The sequence below is a fragment of the Astyanax mexicanus genome, chromosome 19 (genome assembly GCF_023375975.1).
Source record: "Astyanax mexicanus isolate ESR-SI-001 chromosome 19, AstMex3_surface, whole genome shotgun sequence".
Classification (NCBI taxonomy): Eukaryota; Metazoa; Chordata; class Actinopteri; order Characiformes; family Acestrorhamphidae; genus Astyanax; species Astyanax mexicanus.
The window spans coordinates 9845414-9862820 of NC_064426.1; the positions used below are offsets into that span (position 1 = coordinate 9845414).

Consider the following 17407-nt stretch of genomic DNA (forward strand, 5'->3'; position numbering starts at 1 on the left):
CTATTAGTCTGTGTGAGTGTGTTAGTCATGTGCTGTAATGCAGATGGACAGATTAGTGCTGGTTCACAATGTGCTTGAACTCCTGCAGACTGAGCCTCAGCACATTCAGAAACGAGCTGATTAACATTTGATTTCCATATCATTATATGTACACAGTAAAAGCATGAAGCAGCATTACAATAAAAAAGTAACAATCATTTCATTTTTATTTTTAGCACACATTTTGTATCTGTAACCACCAATCTAAACACTTTGAGCTTAATATAAAGGTCTAACCAGTAACCCAAAAGTTTAGGTATGATCATTCAAATTCAAAACCAAATGTATTTGTATAGGGCAGGGGTCAGCATACCGCGGCTCTTTCATCCTAATACTGCGGCTCCGTGTGACTTGGGAAAATAAATTATAAGTATTTAATTGAAGTGTATTTTATTTTTTGTTAGTTGATATTTTTTAAATAGTTCTAAATTGGAAGATTATTGTAATCTTGAAATATTAAAACAAAATGATATTTTATTATATTTCATCATAAAATAAGCGTCACACTTGTGAAAGCCGGTATACCCGCCAAAACACCGTCCATGTATTGATACTTTCAACCCCAGGTAGGCCAAGTATGGAGAAATGCAAGAAAAGAAAAATATCTCGGCATGTTGATTTTTTTTGTTATTATGTTTTTCAAGAATTCAAAGGGACATATTGTACACCCTGGGCAAGGTGCTCGTTGCTATCTTACACCCTGTCAACAGTCTTGCGCACACGTTGTTAAAATAGGAATTTAGGAATATATACACTGATGGGCATGGTGGTCTGGAAGTGAGGTGTGTTCAGGTAAATATCTTGGAGGTGGGAAACACAGGAGCTCCACTAACTGATTAAAACCCTGACAACAGTCAACAAATACCACATATCATCGCCACCCCACTCCCACAACACACAACACTTCTAGACCAGAGAAAAAAAAACACCTTGCCCAGAGCCTTTAGGAACCAAAAATAAAATATCAAAACTGTGCACAGTAACTATTAATTACTATTACCGGTAGTTATATTTTTTTCTGATATTTATAAGGATCTGAGTTCAGAGCGAGGTTAAAAATATAATATAAAACTCAATTCAGTTCAACTTCAGATGAGTAAGGACCTGTAAAGTTAATAACATTGTTCTTTCCTTAAATGAGCTGCTGGAGCTCCTTCACAGCAGGTCAGTTTCCTCTGCTGAGACGCACAAAAGTGCAGCGATCAGAGTGCACCTGACTCTTAAAACGAATGTGACTGGCACGCTGACTGGTTTATTTCACGTTACGCCCAAAAACACCCATGATTAATTAAGAGAATTAGTACATTCCTTTTTGAGCTGTGCAAAGGCGTATTGACACGCCCTAAATCAAATAGCGTAATACGCAAATGACCGGTGCGCTATGGAACGCTAAAATAGGGCCCAGAAAGTATTTGCGGCTCCCAGTGTTTTCTTTTACGTGGAAACCGGGTCCAAATGGCTCTTTGGGTGTTAAAGGTTGCCGACCCCTGGTATAGGGCATTGTCACAAATAACTTGGTAACAATAGGTTCATGTTTATCTGCTTCAGAAAATCCTATATTATATTGGCAATGCTTCTCTACTAGACAAGCTATGTGTGTCCATTTGCACATCTGTGTCGCTAATGGGTGTTACTTAAAGTAGCCCAATGCATTGATTAGATGAGATATCCACAAATGTTTGAACATATTTGTTGTTGAACAGTTAAGCATGGTAGTGGTAGTGTGATGGTCTGGGTCTGTTTTGCTTCTGTAGGATAGATAACTTGTAATAATTGATGTTATACTAAATTCTTCTTTTTGTCAAAATATCATAAAGAGGAATATCTTACGGTGAATGGCCCAAAGTACACAAGGAAGTCCATCACAACAGTGATGTTAAAGACTCATCTTAAGTTTAATCCTAGATATCAAACTTTTTCTCACTGCTGAAGATACATGTGGTACAGACATGTGAAGTAAACTACTACCTCACAAGGCAACCAATACATTTGGAGGAACTCATTGGATCTCCAGCTCTGATGCCTTTGACAGTCTGAGTCACAGTGGGAGGTGATGAGGAGAGAGCATGGCCAAATGTGTCCTCTCCGATTTCGGCTTCTAAAGCTGTGACCCGGGATTTGAACTTGGATTTGAAAGATTCAGCCTGTCAGCAAATACATGTTTGGTGTATGATGTGTGCTTCTTTAGTTTACAAAAGAAGATGCTAAGCTAACATTTCTAAAAACACTGGATTTCTGCATGATTGATACTGAGTACCACCTTATTTGGGGGTCACAGCTTGTCAACACTTTTTGTAACTAAATAAGAATCCATCAGTTCAGTTTCAATGTTTTCACTTATTCTGTTTTTCTAATCGAAGAATCCTTGGGGTTAGATTAAGTGATCGGAAATAGGGGTAGATAACGTATTTTATAAAGGATCGGAATCAGGTGGAAAAGATCTGGATTACTGTTTTATCAAAAATGTAATGTTACGTTGTTATTTCAAGAATTTACTATATCTCTTTTTCTCTCTCTCTCTTTCTTTCTTTCTCTCTCTCTCACACTGTCTTTCATGTGCACGCACACACCGTTTCCTTTTTTCAAGGTGGAATTTGCAAAAAAATGTATATGCAGCTACGCTAGCGTTTATTTCCTACATTAAAGCTCCCAGTTAAACTCAGTAACTCAGCACATTAAAACATTCTTATTTTAAAAAAGCATCAAAACTACCCTATTTTAATACAGTAATACAGTCTAGTTTAAATCTAGTCTGGCCTAACCAGGCCTTAACCACACTACACTATTATTACTGTCTCACTTAAAAAAGAAACAGAACTATCAGCATTTAAAAAATCAATAATTATTTAAATTCTGATTAATTACAGAAATGTTGTTGTGTGAATTTTTTTTTTAAAAAATTTATTTTAAGAAATTATGCATTTAAATGGAAATAATCTATATGGATATTTAGTACTTGTTTATTTGTTTGTTTATTTTGTTACAGTTGTTTCAAAATGAATAACATTTTATTTTTACTGCATTTATAAGTATTTTATTGGGACTATCTGCAAATACTCAAACTCTTACTCAGGAGCAAAAAAAATGATCAGATCATCCCTAGAATTTATTCAAATTAATAAACATTTTTGGTCATGTTGCAGTGTGTTGGTTGCAGTGGTGACCCTGCCCCTTCTTTCATTTAGCTTGGTGCTAAGTGCTACAGGAGCTTTACAGAGTTGTAATGTACCTTTTTCAGGACCAGGTAGGATTTAAATGTAACATCTGCTTCACATTTTTCGCTTACTGTCCTTCCTGCAGATTGTGCGTGTGAGTGACACCAATCACGATGGCCAACTGGACTTTCAGGAGTTTACTCAGTATCTGCGCACCCACGAGAAAGAGCTGAAACTCATGTTCCGCAGCCTGGACCGCAACAACGACGGTATGGCTACTGACCACACATACACACACTGAAACTTTTCATTGTAATGTCAACACTGTGTACAGGATAGAGCATGGTGTTCCATACACTTTACTGGACTGTACCATACATTATGACTTCTTGTTACTGATTTTAGTTAATTTTATGGTCTGCCTATTGCTAACATACAGCTTGTATGATGTACATAGAAAAAGATGGTCAATAGAAAGGGATGCTCTGATGCACATATGCCTAATATTGTAATAAAAACAGATATAAAACCATTTTCACACTTACAATTTAATAACAGTCCAGGTTCAAATCAAAGTTTGTGGGTTTCGTTTTGTTATTGTTAAATTATTATATTTTATATATATATTTAATAATGTAATATTAGCAGGGTCCCAAGTCTTATTTCTTTACATCATTAAACCTGCCATTTTAACAGGGGTGTGTACAATTTTTATAACTACTGTTTATGTAATTTATTTGTTTTGTGTGTGTGTGTGTGAGAGATCATTTTACTTTGTATGACTATGTTTGTGACAAATAAACTTTGGAACTTTGAACTTAATTTTGGAGCATTTCCAACTAGGAGTTATTTTTATACTTGTATTTTTTCTGGTATTGAGTTAAAATAGGGGTGTGTAGCATTGACACTGTGCTTTGTGTTATTCAGGTCAGATTGATGTAGGGGAGATCCAGCAATCTCTGCACAGTCTGGGTGTGGAGGTGTCCACTGAGCAGGCCTACAGGATACTGCGCAGGTCAGTGTGGTGAGGGAGAGGCTCATAAAGCCTGTCTGTGTGTATTTTTATCCTTTAACACTTCTTACTTACTATTGTGTACCTTGATCTTTCTAAGAATCGTGGCGATACGGCTTAGTATCAGGAGAAATCTTTATTTGCTTTTCTTTTTAATTTGCCCAGTATGGACAGAGACGGTACCATGACCATCGATTGGAACGAGTGGCGAGATCACTTCCTGTTCAATCCATTCCGCAACATGGAGGACATTGCCCATTACTGGAAACATTCACTGGTTAGTTTCTGAGATGTATAAGTGCCAGCAGGCTCGTTTTTATCTTTATGAATAAGAAAAGCTCTTTATACTGAACACATCACTCATTGTAGTGAGATATTTGTACATAATTTTCACAGTTTATTACTAGGGGTGTGACGAGATCTCGTGGCACGAGATTAAAATGTGATGGTATTTCTCGTCAAGCTTTAACCTGTCTCGCAGGTAAAAAAAAATAGTGTAGTGTGGACTTTTTAAGCGGGATCTGGCAACACAGCAGGAGTGCAACTACGTTCTGTTTGTGGTGTATGCAAACATAGTATCAGCGGGAGGGGTGGGGGGGGGGTGGGTTATTACTAGCCCACCGCGCTCCAAAACCAGCAAGCTGATTGGCTGTTTCTCCTAAGAGAAAATTTATTTGGGGCTTTCATTTGGCGCCCCCTTTAGTGCAGTGCCCATATGCGTCGCATTGGCTGCATACTCCCTTTTTAAGTGTTATGTCTGGCTGCATTTTGGTTTTCCAGTGGAAACAATAAACGTTAACAGAGTGACCAACAAGACACAAACCTGTACAAATACTGTAAGTAAATCCTACACGTGACTGTTTCATAGGCAGCTATACTAATGCCTTAGCTCTGTACTGTATTTAATAAAAAGTCTGTCTCTGTTTTCACTTCAGTCATAGTCTTAATATGACTGGTTATGGTTATGCATAGTTAAATTACAAGAGATTTAGGATAAAAAAACACAAACCATATAGTCTTAATATGACTGCTTGTGGTTTGCACTTATTGTTTGCACTATATAAGGTTTTTTTTTTTTTTGTCTTATTCTTATTTCTATTTCTTATAGAATCAATGTGTGAGAGAAACCAGTCTGTTAAGTTTGCGTTATATGATTTTGTCAAATAAAACTCTAGTTTTCAAGCCATTTTTCATTTTTGACGTTTTCTTTAAAATTGTATTTTTAAATCTTGTCTCGTCTCGTTCTCGTGAACCCAGTATCGTGTCTCGTCTTGTGATATTAGTGTCTCGTCACACCCCTATTTATTACTTATCATTTTATTTAAAAATAGTAGAACAGCTCAAAAACTTCAGTTAAAAGAGCAACATTACATTTACCATTTAATACAAGATTAGTGTGTTATTTTTGTTCTGCACAGATTTAGAGTAAAAGAAGATAAAGGACCGCCATGCAACCTTTCACAAAGGCATCAGACTTTAAAACAGTATTTTTTACTCCTGGGTTTCCCCTACAGGTGCAAGTGTACATTCAATAACGTTTTATTTCACTGCAGTAGGGATGAAGGAAACATTTGATACAGTTTTTTCTGGTTACCAGCCCTCATGCCAGCTGTGTGGAGTAGAGGGTAGTGTGGAAAAGTTTGGTGTTAGTGTAACGGCAGCTCACCATTGTGTATATGCTGATATATAGGTTGTATATATGTCAAGCAATAAGAATGAAACTAATGAAGTGGTATATTGTGTTCCTGGATGTACTACAGGCATTTATGGTTTTTGAATGGTGGTATGGTGGTAAGTCGTCATCATGTATAAAAAAAACAACTCTTTTTTAACTTTTCACCTTATCCAAGCATCAATAATGTGAAGATACTATTGTGGCATCTCCTACTGGCACATACAGTACCAGTCAAAAGTTTGGACACATCTTAAATTTATTGTTTTTAAATTATTTAAAAATGTTCTGCATTGTAGATTAATACTTAAGTCATCCAAACTATGAAAAAAAAAACATATGGTATTATTATTTAACAAAAAAGTATTTTTTTTTATATTTTAGTAGCACCTCTTGCTAAGATGAGAGCTTTGCACATCTTGACTGGATTTTCTCAGTCAGCTTTATGAGGTAGAGTCACCTCGAATGGCTTCCAGTTAACAGCTGTGAACTTCTCAACTAAGATCTTTGAAAGTATTCTTAAGTGCAGTTGCAAAAAACATCAAAAATGGACCACCCCAGGAAAAGAAGAAAGGAAGAGTTCCTGCTTTTACACATTATAAGTTCATCAGAGTGCCAGATAAGAGCCACCTATATGCTTCACAGAGTATTTTTGTTTGTTTAACACTGTTAAGTTACGACATGATTCCTTAGTCTGGGTGACTTCAGTATTCATTTCTAATGTAGGAAAAAAAGAAAATAACAAAAACCTGGAAGGAGAAGGTGTGTCCATTTTTTGAAAGTTACTGTATGTTAGATTGCAAAACTTACATATGTTTTTGACAAGCAGGCAAAATACACCAGTAGATTCAGATTCTAAAAATATATATTCAAATAGACTCTAAATGTAAAGTGTAAATGTACTATGTGTTGTTTTAGATGCTTGATATTGGAGAGCACCTGACCGTGCCGGATGAGTTTTCTGAGCGGGAGCGGAGGGCAGGACTGGTCTGGAGGCAGCTGGTTGCTGGAGCGATGGCTGGAGCTGTATCAAGGACAGGAACAGCCCCACTGGACAGACTTAAGGTTTTTCTTCAGGTAAATATAACAGATAATTTAGTCAAGCAAATTTCCTTCTGTTGTTTGATACAATTAGCTGGTTAAGCAAAAAACAATTAACACTTTTGAGATTAAGTTAATATTTTATTTGTTTCTTATTTGGTTGTTCTGATCCACTAAGAACACTTGTGTGGACTTTTACACCAAATATGGATAAATTAATAAAGCTAGTGTTATTACTTAGTACAGACACAAGGAAATAAAATGCCATCAACCAACATATCTCTAATTTAGTCAATACTGCCTTGTGCTGTGATTATACTTTGAGCTCCACAGTGCAGTTCTGCAAGGAATTAGTGTGTTTGATAGTGTGTTTGAAAAAAAAAGGTTGCTTTATCCTGAGAAACACATAATGTGCAGTACACATTAGCTAGCTACATAAGCCATGCATTACTGAGTAACTTGTAATTCAGCCCAGTCCTTAATCGATATCTGCAATCAGCTGATCAAGCTGAAAGACGATCAGCATTTTTTCCCCAGAAACACTGATTGGTCTATCTCTAATATTAATTTTTATGAACAAATAGGTATATTTTTCATAAATGAGTGTATTTCAAAGCAATGTAGAAAGTTCAGTTAAAAACATTGAGTAAAAACAGTATTTTTCTGCAGGTTCATGGCTCTGGAGGGGGTGGCCTGTGGAGTGGACTGCGAGGGATGGTGCAGGAGGGTGGGCTCAGGTCGTTATGGAGGGGAAATGGCATCAATGTTCTGAAAATTGCTCCTGAGTCTGCTATCAAATTCATGGCTTATGAACAGGTAAAACATTACATTTCACGGAGGTCTTATTAAAGCTCTTTGTTTTTTTAAGTAGCTTATTTTATTAAAGTTTTTTTTTATCTTTTGACGGAAGTGGAATCTGGGAATTCACAATTTAGCTGGAACTTCATAATGTATAGAGCAATAAAAATGCTCAAAAAATATACGGTGTATTCGGTGGAGAGGTGATGGGGTGGAGCTTCTAAAGGAGCACTGAAGAGAGGGTTGTGTGTTGCTATTTTCATTAATTATTTGCACACAAAGTCCACTGGCTTCTATTTTTTCAGTTGCTAGCTAGCCAATTAGAATTGTATTCTATGACACAAGCTACTGCAGCATACCCGAAGTTGATTCAGATTTTAAAAAGCTAAGCTACTCCGAGACAGTGGCAGAGCAGCAGATTTTTTTTTATTAAGTGTTGGATTGGATTGGATTTTTTACATTACACTGTTCTTTAATGCAATAAAAGAACACACGTATATTTGTACATGTCCACAGATGCAGAGCCTTTTCTGTTTCTCATTATCTTGCTTCCCATCTTCTCGTCTTTACTCCTGTTCCACTCCTGTGTGTAGATAAAGTGGCTGATTCGTGGCTGTAAAGATGGCGGCAGTTTAAGGGTGCAGGAGAGGTTTGTTGCTGGATCACTTGCTGGAGCCACTGCTCAAACCATCATCTATCCAATGGAGGTGAGATAGAGATTTCCCACAGTTGTCCACCTTAAAATAGACAGAGTGTGTGTTTTCACGATTAATTTGGTTAATTTGAATTTGAGTCATCGCAATTTTACATATAGACAATTTATCTTTTTCATCTAAAATATCCGAAAAACTACTCATTTCTGAAGTGTTTCTCTGTCTTACCTAGGTCACAGGCGCCTCCCACAGACCAGTGCACGCCTATGTTCTAAATATTTTACGTACTAGACTTGTATTGAAAATGTTCCAGCACTGTTCCAGGTTTTGAACCATTTCTTTATCATCTGTAGTTTGATTTTTAGGGAAAAATCGATTACAATAAAAAAATGTATTTTCTGTGAAGAAATCGAAGATAATTTTTTTAGGCCATAATCGCCCAGCACTAGCATTCCTGGTCAAAATATCTCTTACTCTATGTTAGAAAAGCAAATCAAGAGTCCTTCATAGGATTGTCATCATTAAAAAAATTCAACATCAGACTTTTAAAAGAAGCCTCTAAACAAGCCTGATACATTTGGTACAAATATTCTGATAATAAACACAACTTAGAATCCACAATAGACTACCTCTAATTTGGTAGTCTAAATGTCTACATAGACTAATTTTCTAAATTGTTTGGATACCTTTGAATATTTATGTTCATCATGTGCATATAAAATGGAATGCCAATTCATAAAAAGGGTGTTTGCCTGATAATCCTTGTTATTAATTTCAGTTAATGATCTCACTCATAAAAAAAAGATGTCATTAGTTTCTGGCTGTGGAAACATCTGCTATTGCCAGGAAGCATCTCATGTTTTCCCCAAAGCACCAGCTGGTCAGCTGTGCAATCAGACAGAACTGGGGATAGAAGCCAAGGGCTATGAAAGTATGTATCTCTGGTGATCATTAAGGAACAACCATATGAATACTATAAGTCTAAAGTTACATTGCAGAATTACACTCACAGTATTCCTTAAAGTCATGTATGCTTAGATTTGTACGCATATATACACTAGTAGTAAGGTTGACTGTATGAACAAAAGTACAGAGGATTCAACAGAAAATGAAAACCACTCATTAGCAAAAAGAATAAGAAGGCCAGGCTGGATTTTTCCAAGAAGTACAGAGAAAAGCCTATGGACTAATGAGACAAAGATTAACCTTTACGAACGTGATGGAAATGCTAAAGTTAGCAGAAATAAAGGATCTTTAGGATTGCTTCTTCTGGGACAGGCTCATTAATATTCATTGATGTAAAATGAGCTTAGATCTGTATAGAAACATTTTGACTGTCAGTTAATAAAAGATGAAGCCAAACTTCATCATAAAGCAAGATATTGACCCAAAACACTCCACCTGGAAAAGCATCACAAATGAAGAATGCATAAGTTTAGTGATGTCAGTGATGCAGTTATTGTAAGAAATGGACTCTCAACTAAATACTAAGTATTTTTTACTTAAATCTGTTTTAAGTTGATCTGTTCCAATACTTTGGCTCACAAGAAAAAGGGGTGGGTTCAGACAGATGTTATCTTCTGAACTGTGTATCATATCCAGATGTAAATGCCTGAAAATAAACACTTAAATGTTAATATTTCTTCTCATATTCATATTTTAGTGCCAACATTTTCAATCTACATCAGAAATAAAGAGATTAACCTCATTGTTCCAATTCTTTTGGAGGGGACTATATATCACAGTGTACATGATGTAATATTTGTTTTGGCTGTTTGAAGCGGAACCTTGTTTGCACCCACATGCAACATGCATGTCAGCAGCCTTAAGCATACCCAAAAGAGACAAATTTGTGTCATTGTAAGCAACTTTTTACCTGCTAGTGTGAAGTCTGTAGTCACCCACACTTTTCTGTAATACTTGCTCACACACTTCTCTCAGCCTCATCTCAAACCATTGCCAGCTCTTCCTTAAGATTGTGCAGACTTGTAATGTGGGTTATGGCACACTGTGACTTACTGTGAATAAAAAAAATTATAAAACTTTACCATGTAGCTGAAGCTGGGATGTGTAATTTTAACCTCAGTGAAGTGTGTTTGTTGAGAGGGTCCACTGTGGACTTTAAATTTTATTTGGGATCATTATTCAGCCCATTTTATCTTTACCTTTTTTTTTTTTTTACAAAAAAACTGGTATTTAACTCCACCCTTTTTCTTCAAACATGCATGTGCATACCTTTACATATAACGTGAAGACCTGGGAAAGGTTTTATTCATGACAGGCTGTGTTGTTTGCTGTTATTACTGTCAGAGTTAACCCTGTATGGCCCTCTGGTGGCCAAGCTCTGGGCTGCAGCCTTTAATGTATTTTGAATACTCTTGCAAAGCCTTTTAAAAAATACTTTTGGAAATATACAGGCCAAAAAAATGAAATGTTTAGCCAGAAAAAAAACTCATTTTTATTAAAATGTAGAAAATAAAAAAATTGTCATAGTGTTTTTATTGATTGTTTTTTTCTCTAAATGTTTCTGCATTATCTTTCGTCCCCTGGTAGGTTCTAAAGACTCGCCTCACTCTGAGGAAGACAGGTCAGTACTCAGGGATGATGGACTGTGCACAACAGATTCTGAGGAAAGAGGGCATTCGGGCATTCTACAGGGGATATGTGCCAAATACCCTCGGCATCATCCCATATGCTGGCATCGACCTGGCAGTCTACGAGGTGTGTATCTGTCATTTAAAAGTGAGGAATCGCTTGTCATAGTAATCATTTAATTTTTTTTATATTTAGTAATCACTTTTGATTTGAATAATTTAAACATCAAATAAGCAATTCTCATATTTTTACCGCAAAACTTTTTTTCTTCTGACATACAAGGCGTTAGTCATTCAATTTATTTTATTTTATTTTTTGCTGAAGTATGCTGCTATAGAAGAGTTTCTGACTAAATGACTAATGACTACTTTATCTGCTTTGTAAAAGAGACATTATATATGACTTTGTCGATAGAGAACAGGCAGGCCACTGACCAAACACAAACACTCAATTCTACTTAAAGCTTTTATTTAAACTATCATGTAATAAAATGTCCCAATAAACCTATTCATGAACAGCATCAATGTTCAGTTTTGTCTTTTTGCCTAAACGATTCCTGTATTAGTTATTATATCTAGGGAACATCAGGTCCTATCTCAGTGTGATAATAAAAATACTGTCTTATATTTAGAAATTGAATACTGCATTAATATTACTTTAGTAAAAAAACAGGCTGAATTAGAGCTCACACTGTTCACTCCCCAAAATGAAGATTCTGATTGGTTCTAAATTTGTTCCCTGTTGTCCCATCCCCAGATAGCGATTCTAATTAGTTCTGCCTCTGTGTTTGACTACCTTTTGTTCCGCCCCCTACAGCTGAAATAGAGATTCTGATTGGTTGTGTTATGGGTTTTACCCTGACTCTCTGTTTGTGCCTATTGCTCAGTGTCAGTGTCATTAGGAGACAGATTGGATTCCTTAAATAAGCAGTTGAACTCAAATAAATTGCCATTGAGAATGATTCATGTGGAGATTTATGTGGAGGGCCTGGAAAACATTTATCAGACCGTATGTTTGTCCACACTGATGTAGACCAATACTGTAGGGGACCTATAGGATCCAAACAGTTAAATCTGGAGATTACTCAGCTACAATAATGTGTATGTGTTCGTGTGTGTGTTCATGTGTTTTTGTGTGTGTGTAAGTGTGTGCCAGGTGTCTTTGACAGTTTCTGGGAAACTGTAGGTTATCTATTTTCTCTCCTGTCAGTTGCTGCAGGGGATTAGTGAGTTTGTATTCATGCTCGCAGCATTTTTTCTATTTTTTTTTTTTTTTCGTCTATTTTTCTATTATCAGTTCCAGACATCACACACAATGATGTATCTGCTGGAGATGTCTAGTTTTATTTTATTTCCAGGCTTCGTACGGTCCAGAAAAATCAGAAAATTTGAAAATTGCAATTTCTAGGCCTGGATAAGTTTTGCAACAATTAAAATACCCAGAAAGTTTTGGAAAAGTCATGGAATCTTTGTGTTTCAGTTTATCCATGGAGAAGACCTATTTTGAGCTAACAAGAGCTAGAAGATCTGACACACATTTCTTATTATTAAAGATTGTGTGTCAACATTTTATCAGATTCCTTTTAGACCTACTAAATAATATCAATTTTAATTATAGTTTTAGTTGATTTTTGTTTTTATTGTCCATGTCTGCTCTGATGTTTTAAAAATTGAATGGTCAAAAAAATTTGCCCTGAAGGCATGGAAAAATCATGGAAATGTATTGGTTAAAACGTGTATTAACCCTGCATGTCATAAATTGACCATTTTTAACATGCTGAATCACAAATAATATGAGATGTATTTTAAATGTTTATTGTGTCTTTAATGATGCTCACCTTATGGAGCAGTTTTTTCCATTTTTTGAGATTAAATATTAACTGGGTTTTGGTTGTAATACATACAAACATAACATAAAAAATAAGGATATTTATAATAAAAAGAGTTTTTGTTACAGATAATTATACATTATTATTTTTGACAGGGTCATCAGTTGTATCTTATGACTAGTACTTTTTAACATCTACTAGGTCATTGCTCTGTTACAGACGAGTAAATTAACATTTACAGAGATGTATTCAGAGAAATAGCATTCAAAGTAGCATCCCTAATTCTGTGTTATATATTGACACCTTTATTTATGGACTTGTTTATTTTCTCTCTTCCCGGTTCTCTCTCTCCAGACTCTGAAGAATGCGTGGCTGCAGCGATACTGCATGGGATCTGCAGATCCCGGTGTTTTGGTGCTTCTCGGCTGTGGGACTGTGTCCAGCACCTGCGGACAGTTAGCCAGTTACCCTCTAGCTCTCATCCGCACACGAATGCAGGCCCAGGGTAAGCTTAAGGAACTGTATAATGCAAGATATTAATTAACATTCAGGGAAGTTTTGCATAACTATGTTGCTTTTTCCACCAATTAATCGAACTTTAAGTCTTAGATGGAGTTGCTTATTTGTTTTTAGACAAATAATATTAATAAAAACATTACATATATTATTAATAAACACTTGGGGCCCTATCGTCTCGAATTTAAATAGGGCCCATGGTGTCATGTGTCATTACATTACTGTTGCTGATGTTTATAGATAACAGTGTTTCAAAGAGTTTCGGAAACCATATAATCAATTCTATATCACTTGTATTAACATCATGATGCAGTTTAAGGCAAGGGCGCGATGATACAGTACCAGTCAAAAGTTTGAACACACATTCAATTCGGTGTTTCATTATTTAAAAATGTTTTCCATTGTAGATCAATACTGACGTCATCCAAACTATGACAAAAATATTTAGTAAACAAACAAATGTTAAAAAAACAAGAATATGTTTTATATTTTAGATTCTTTAAAGTAGCACCTGTTAAGCTTAACACATCTTGGCTGGATTTTATGTTATGTCAGTTTTATGAGGTAGAGTCACCTGAACTTCAGGCTTTCAGTTAACAGCTGTGCTGAACTCGTCAAGAGTTAATTACTTGAATTTCTTGTCTCTTAATGTGTTTAAGAGCATCAGTTGTAAAGTAGTGAAGAGATAGAGTTACAGGTATACAGTAAATAGCTCTATTTAAGTAATGTTCTTATCCATAATAGGGCAAGAAATACTCAACTAAATAAAAAAGAAAAAATTATGTTAAGAAATGAAGGAACTTTAAACGTATCCTCAAGTGCAGTCACAAAGACTATCAAAAATGTTATGATGAAACTGGCTCACATCAGGACTGCCCCAGAAAAGAAAGACCAAGAGTTACCTTTGTTGTACAGGATAAGTTCATCAGAGTTACCAGACTCAGAAACCTCAAGTTAACAGCTCCCCAGATAAGAGCATCTAAATGCTCACAGAGTATTTTGGTTTGTTTAACACTTTTAAGTTACTACAAGATTCCATATGTGTTCCTTCATAGTCTGGATGACTTCAGTATTAATTCAGAATGTATTAAAAAAATAAAGCTGAGAAGGAGAAAAATTAGGTGTGTCCAAACTTCTGATAGTTTTGATTCTGTATTTGAGTACAGTTAGCTACCACAATTTGTTTGATGCTACCATGTCCTTGTTTCTCTCCAGCCTCAACAGAAGGAGCCCCCAAGTTGACCATGGTGGGTCAATTTAAGCATATCGTGTCCCATGAGGGAGTCCCAGGCCTTTACCGGGGCATCGCCCCCAACTTTCTCAAAGTCATTCCTGCTGTTAGCATCTCTTATGTGGTCTATGAACATATGAAGAAAGCTCTGGGAGTGGGTTCGTAGAGCCAGTCAGCATGCAGTGACCGTGGAACAAAAGCGGAGAAAAAATGGGACAGGCTTTAAATGCCTTTTCACAGACGAGTGAACCAAGGAGGTCGGCTAGAGCCATATGGAGAATACACATTGCAGCTCTAGGCAATGAAGAAACGGGAGAAATGACTGAAGCATGAAAACACACTGGAGATTTTATACAAACCTGGCTATTTTTATTCTGATCAGATCGAGAGGTGGTGGTATGATGTTTTAACCTCATTTTAACATGCTTACTAAGTTACGCTGTCTCTAAAAGCTGGCCTTAACAAATAAAAAAAGCTGTCATTGTAAAATGCCAATAATCTGAAATCCAATCTCAATTCAAAGTAAGGCACTAATGGATTACTTTCCAGTCTAAATAAACAACGCAAATCAATTTTTAACACTAAATAAGCAGTTACTAATCTAAATTCTAAAATCTTATTTGAGTTTTATTTTGAACCTAAACTAAGAGAGTTAATTATTTGAATTCTGGTCTGAATCTAAAATAATCTGTTAATGTGTTAATTTAAATTACTCTGTTGATCGTTTGAATTTAAAATAATATATTAAGAATTTAAATTCCAGTGTAAATGTCTGAATCTGAAATTAGCTGTGAACGACCTGAATCCTTGTTTAACTCTACAGCCGAGCTGAAGACGCACTGTGAATACAGATTTTTTGCAGTATTATCAGTGCCTCCTTTTCACACAGTTGATTTAACCATTGAGGCTGTTAGGGTTAATACATTATAAACACTTCAGGTCAGTTTCCCGGACAGGGATTAAGCCATGGTTTAGACTGTATTTCTTTTCAAAGGAAAATCTTCATTTTAAATGCTGTGTGGTTGAAGGCAAGGCTTAATCTCTGTGTGGGAAAATGCCTATTTATCTTACAGTGTAGATGCTGGCATCTACACCAGTATGGGGACCGCACAGAGACATTAGGAACATATTCCTTTTTTCCTTTTAGTTGGCAGCTAGATGATAATAACCAGGGTGTATTTAACATGTATTTACTAATTGTATATTTATATATTTACTAAAACTGCTGACTACTGACTTGACTTGTATTAACAAGTTCAGAGGAATATTTTTATAAGTCTCAATGTGAGTTTTAAAGATATTTATAGAATAAGTGTGTAAATAAACCAATTTGAATGTCTGATGGTTTTGCACTTTAGAGGTACTGTACAGTATTTAGCTTTAAACTGTCATTGCCTTGAGCCGCTAACTAATGCAGTAAGTGAGTAGGGGGTTTTATAGAGGGAATAATTATTGATATTTGCACTGGATTGTGTGTATAATAATGCAGATGCTCATTATGGTGAATGCTGAGCATGTAAATGGTAGTCAGTGTTTCAGTGTAGTTGATGTTGGACCTGCAGGAGGTGCTTAATTTTTAATGAAGTTTTATCCCAATTTTACAAACTGTGTTTAATACTAAGTTAACGTTCCATACTATAACACATGCTCAGTTGAGTTTATTCAGATTATGGAATAATTGCCTTTTTCAGTTTTGTTTTATTTGTATGCTCTTATATTGTAACATTTATTGTCTCAAGGCAGCTTTTTAATATTGCAGGTGCAGCACTGGGAAATCATATTATGATTTAGTTACATTTACTAGCAAGCTTATATACTAGGAATGCTCTGAATATAATGCGACACAATTATTCAGCCAAAAGTGGCAACATTTCTAATTTTAAGTTGTTTAATTTTTTTTTTTTTAAGGAGGATGTACATTTATTTAGGCTATGTAACGCATGTGGCAAAATGAATGAAAACTTGTTTTTGTGTTTGATATTCAATAGGCATCTTAATGTTTTATTTGGTTCAGTTTGGCCAAAAATATTTTTTTTCGGTGCATCCCTTGTAAATACAGGGAATACCTTTGTTTTCCTATTTTAATTTAATTATAATACATAATATATAATTACTATTATGCAAAATGTCATGTCTCCATACTGTGCATACTAGATGCTATTAATATACTAAATATATTGTACATATGCCCATTTATAAGGTGCATATACTAAAACAGCTTTTAGAGCTCTGCAGTGTGGGTTTATGGACTTATGGCTTTATTTTTTATGGACATCTGAAAATTATGAATATTTACAGCCATCTGCTTGCTAAACCACCTACTTTTCTAATCCTATCCAGAATGTAATCTTACATGGTTAACATTCCCTTATTACCATTTAAAGGTTTGGAGTCAATGTTTCCAATACAGTTTCACAAATGTAAAGTCGTAAACTGTGTAGTATGTAAGCACACATTAACACAATTAATCACATCTCCTCTATTGTTGTTTTCGGATTTGACATGTCCACAAAGCCCTATAATAGATTTATTTTTGCTTTTTTAAGAATATAGTTTCAAATAGTCTGTAAACGTAGTTTAAGTTTTAAAACATACTGTTGACTACCTTGTCCATACATCTGATATACGGATTGAACAGCCTGTTAAAAATTTACTGTTTCTCTAATGTCGCAGCGACCAAATCATTTGCATATCTCCAATGTTTCAGTTTACCGCAGACTAGCCCCACTTACTGATACTGTGGTTCTCAGTAGTGTGTCAGCTCGGAATTAATTTTGATTTAGTACCTGAGCAATCTGGAGCAGTATGTTCATGGTAAGAATATGATGTGATCTCAGTCCGACCCAACTATTAACTGTACTCTGCAA

The 17407-nt window shown here is 35.5% G+C and overlaps 1 protein-coding gene across 2 annotated transcripts in view; it reads left to right on the forward strand.

The window, feature by feature from the left end:
- Positions 1-16793, forward strand: part of slc25a23b (solute carrier family 25 member 23b) — a 29695-nt gene extending 12902 nt beyond the window's left edge. For both annotated transcript variants that reach the window (XM_022671864.2, XM_007237900.3), the window contains exons 2-10: positions 3340-3463; positions 4122-4209; positions 4372-4483; positions 6797-6955; positions 7589-7735; positions 8311-8424; positions 10924-11091; positions 13148-13298; positions 14525-16793. In XM_022671864.2, coding sequence (XP_022527585.1) covers positions 3433-3463; positions 4122-4209; positions 4372-4483; positions 6797-6955; positions 7589-7735; positions 8311-8424; positions 10924-11091; positions 13148-13298; positions 14525-14706 — 1152 coding nt within the window. In that variant the 5' untranslated portion in view covers positions 3340-3432 and the 3' untranslated portion in view covers positions 14707-16793. The remainder of the gene's footprint in view (positions 1-3339; positions 3464-4121; positions 4210-4371; positions 4484-6796; positions 6956-7588; positions 7736-8310; positions 8425-10923; positions 11092-13147; positions 13299-14524) is intronic.
- Positions 16794-17407: the final 614 nt, after the last annotated feature.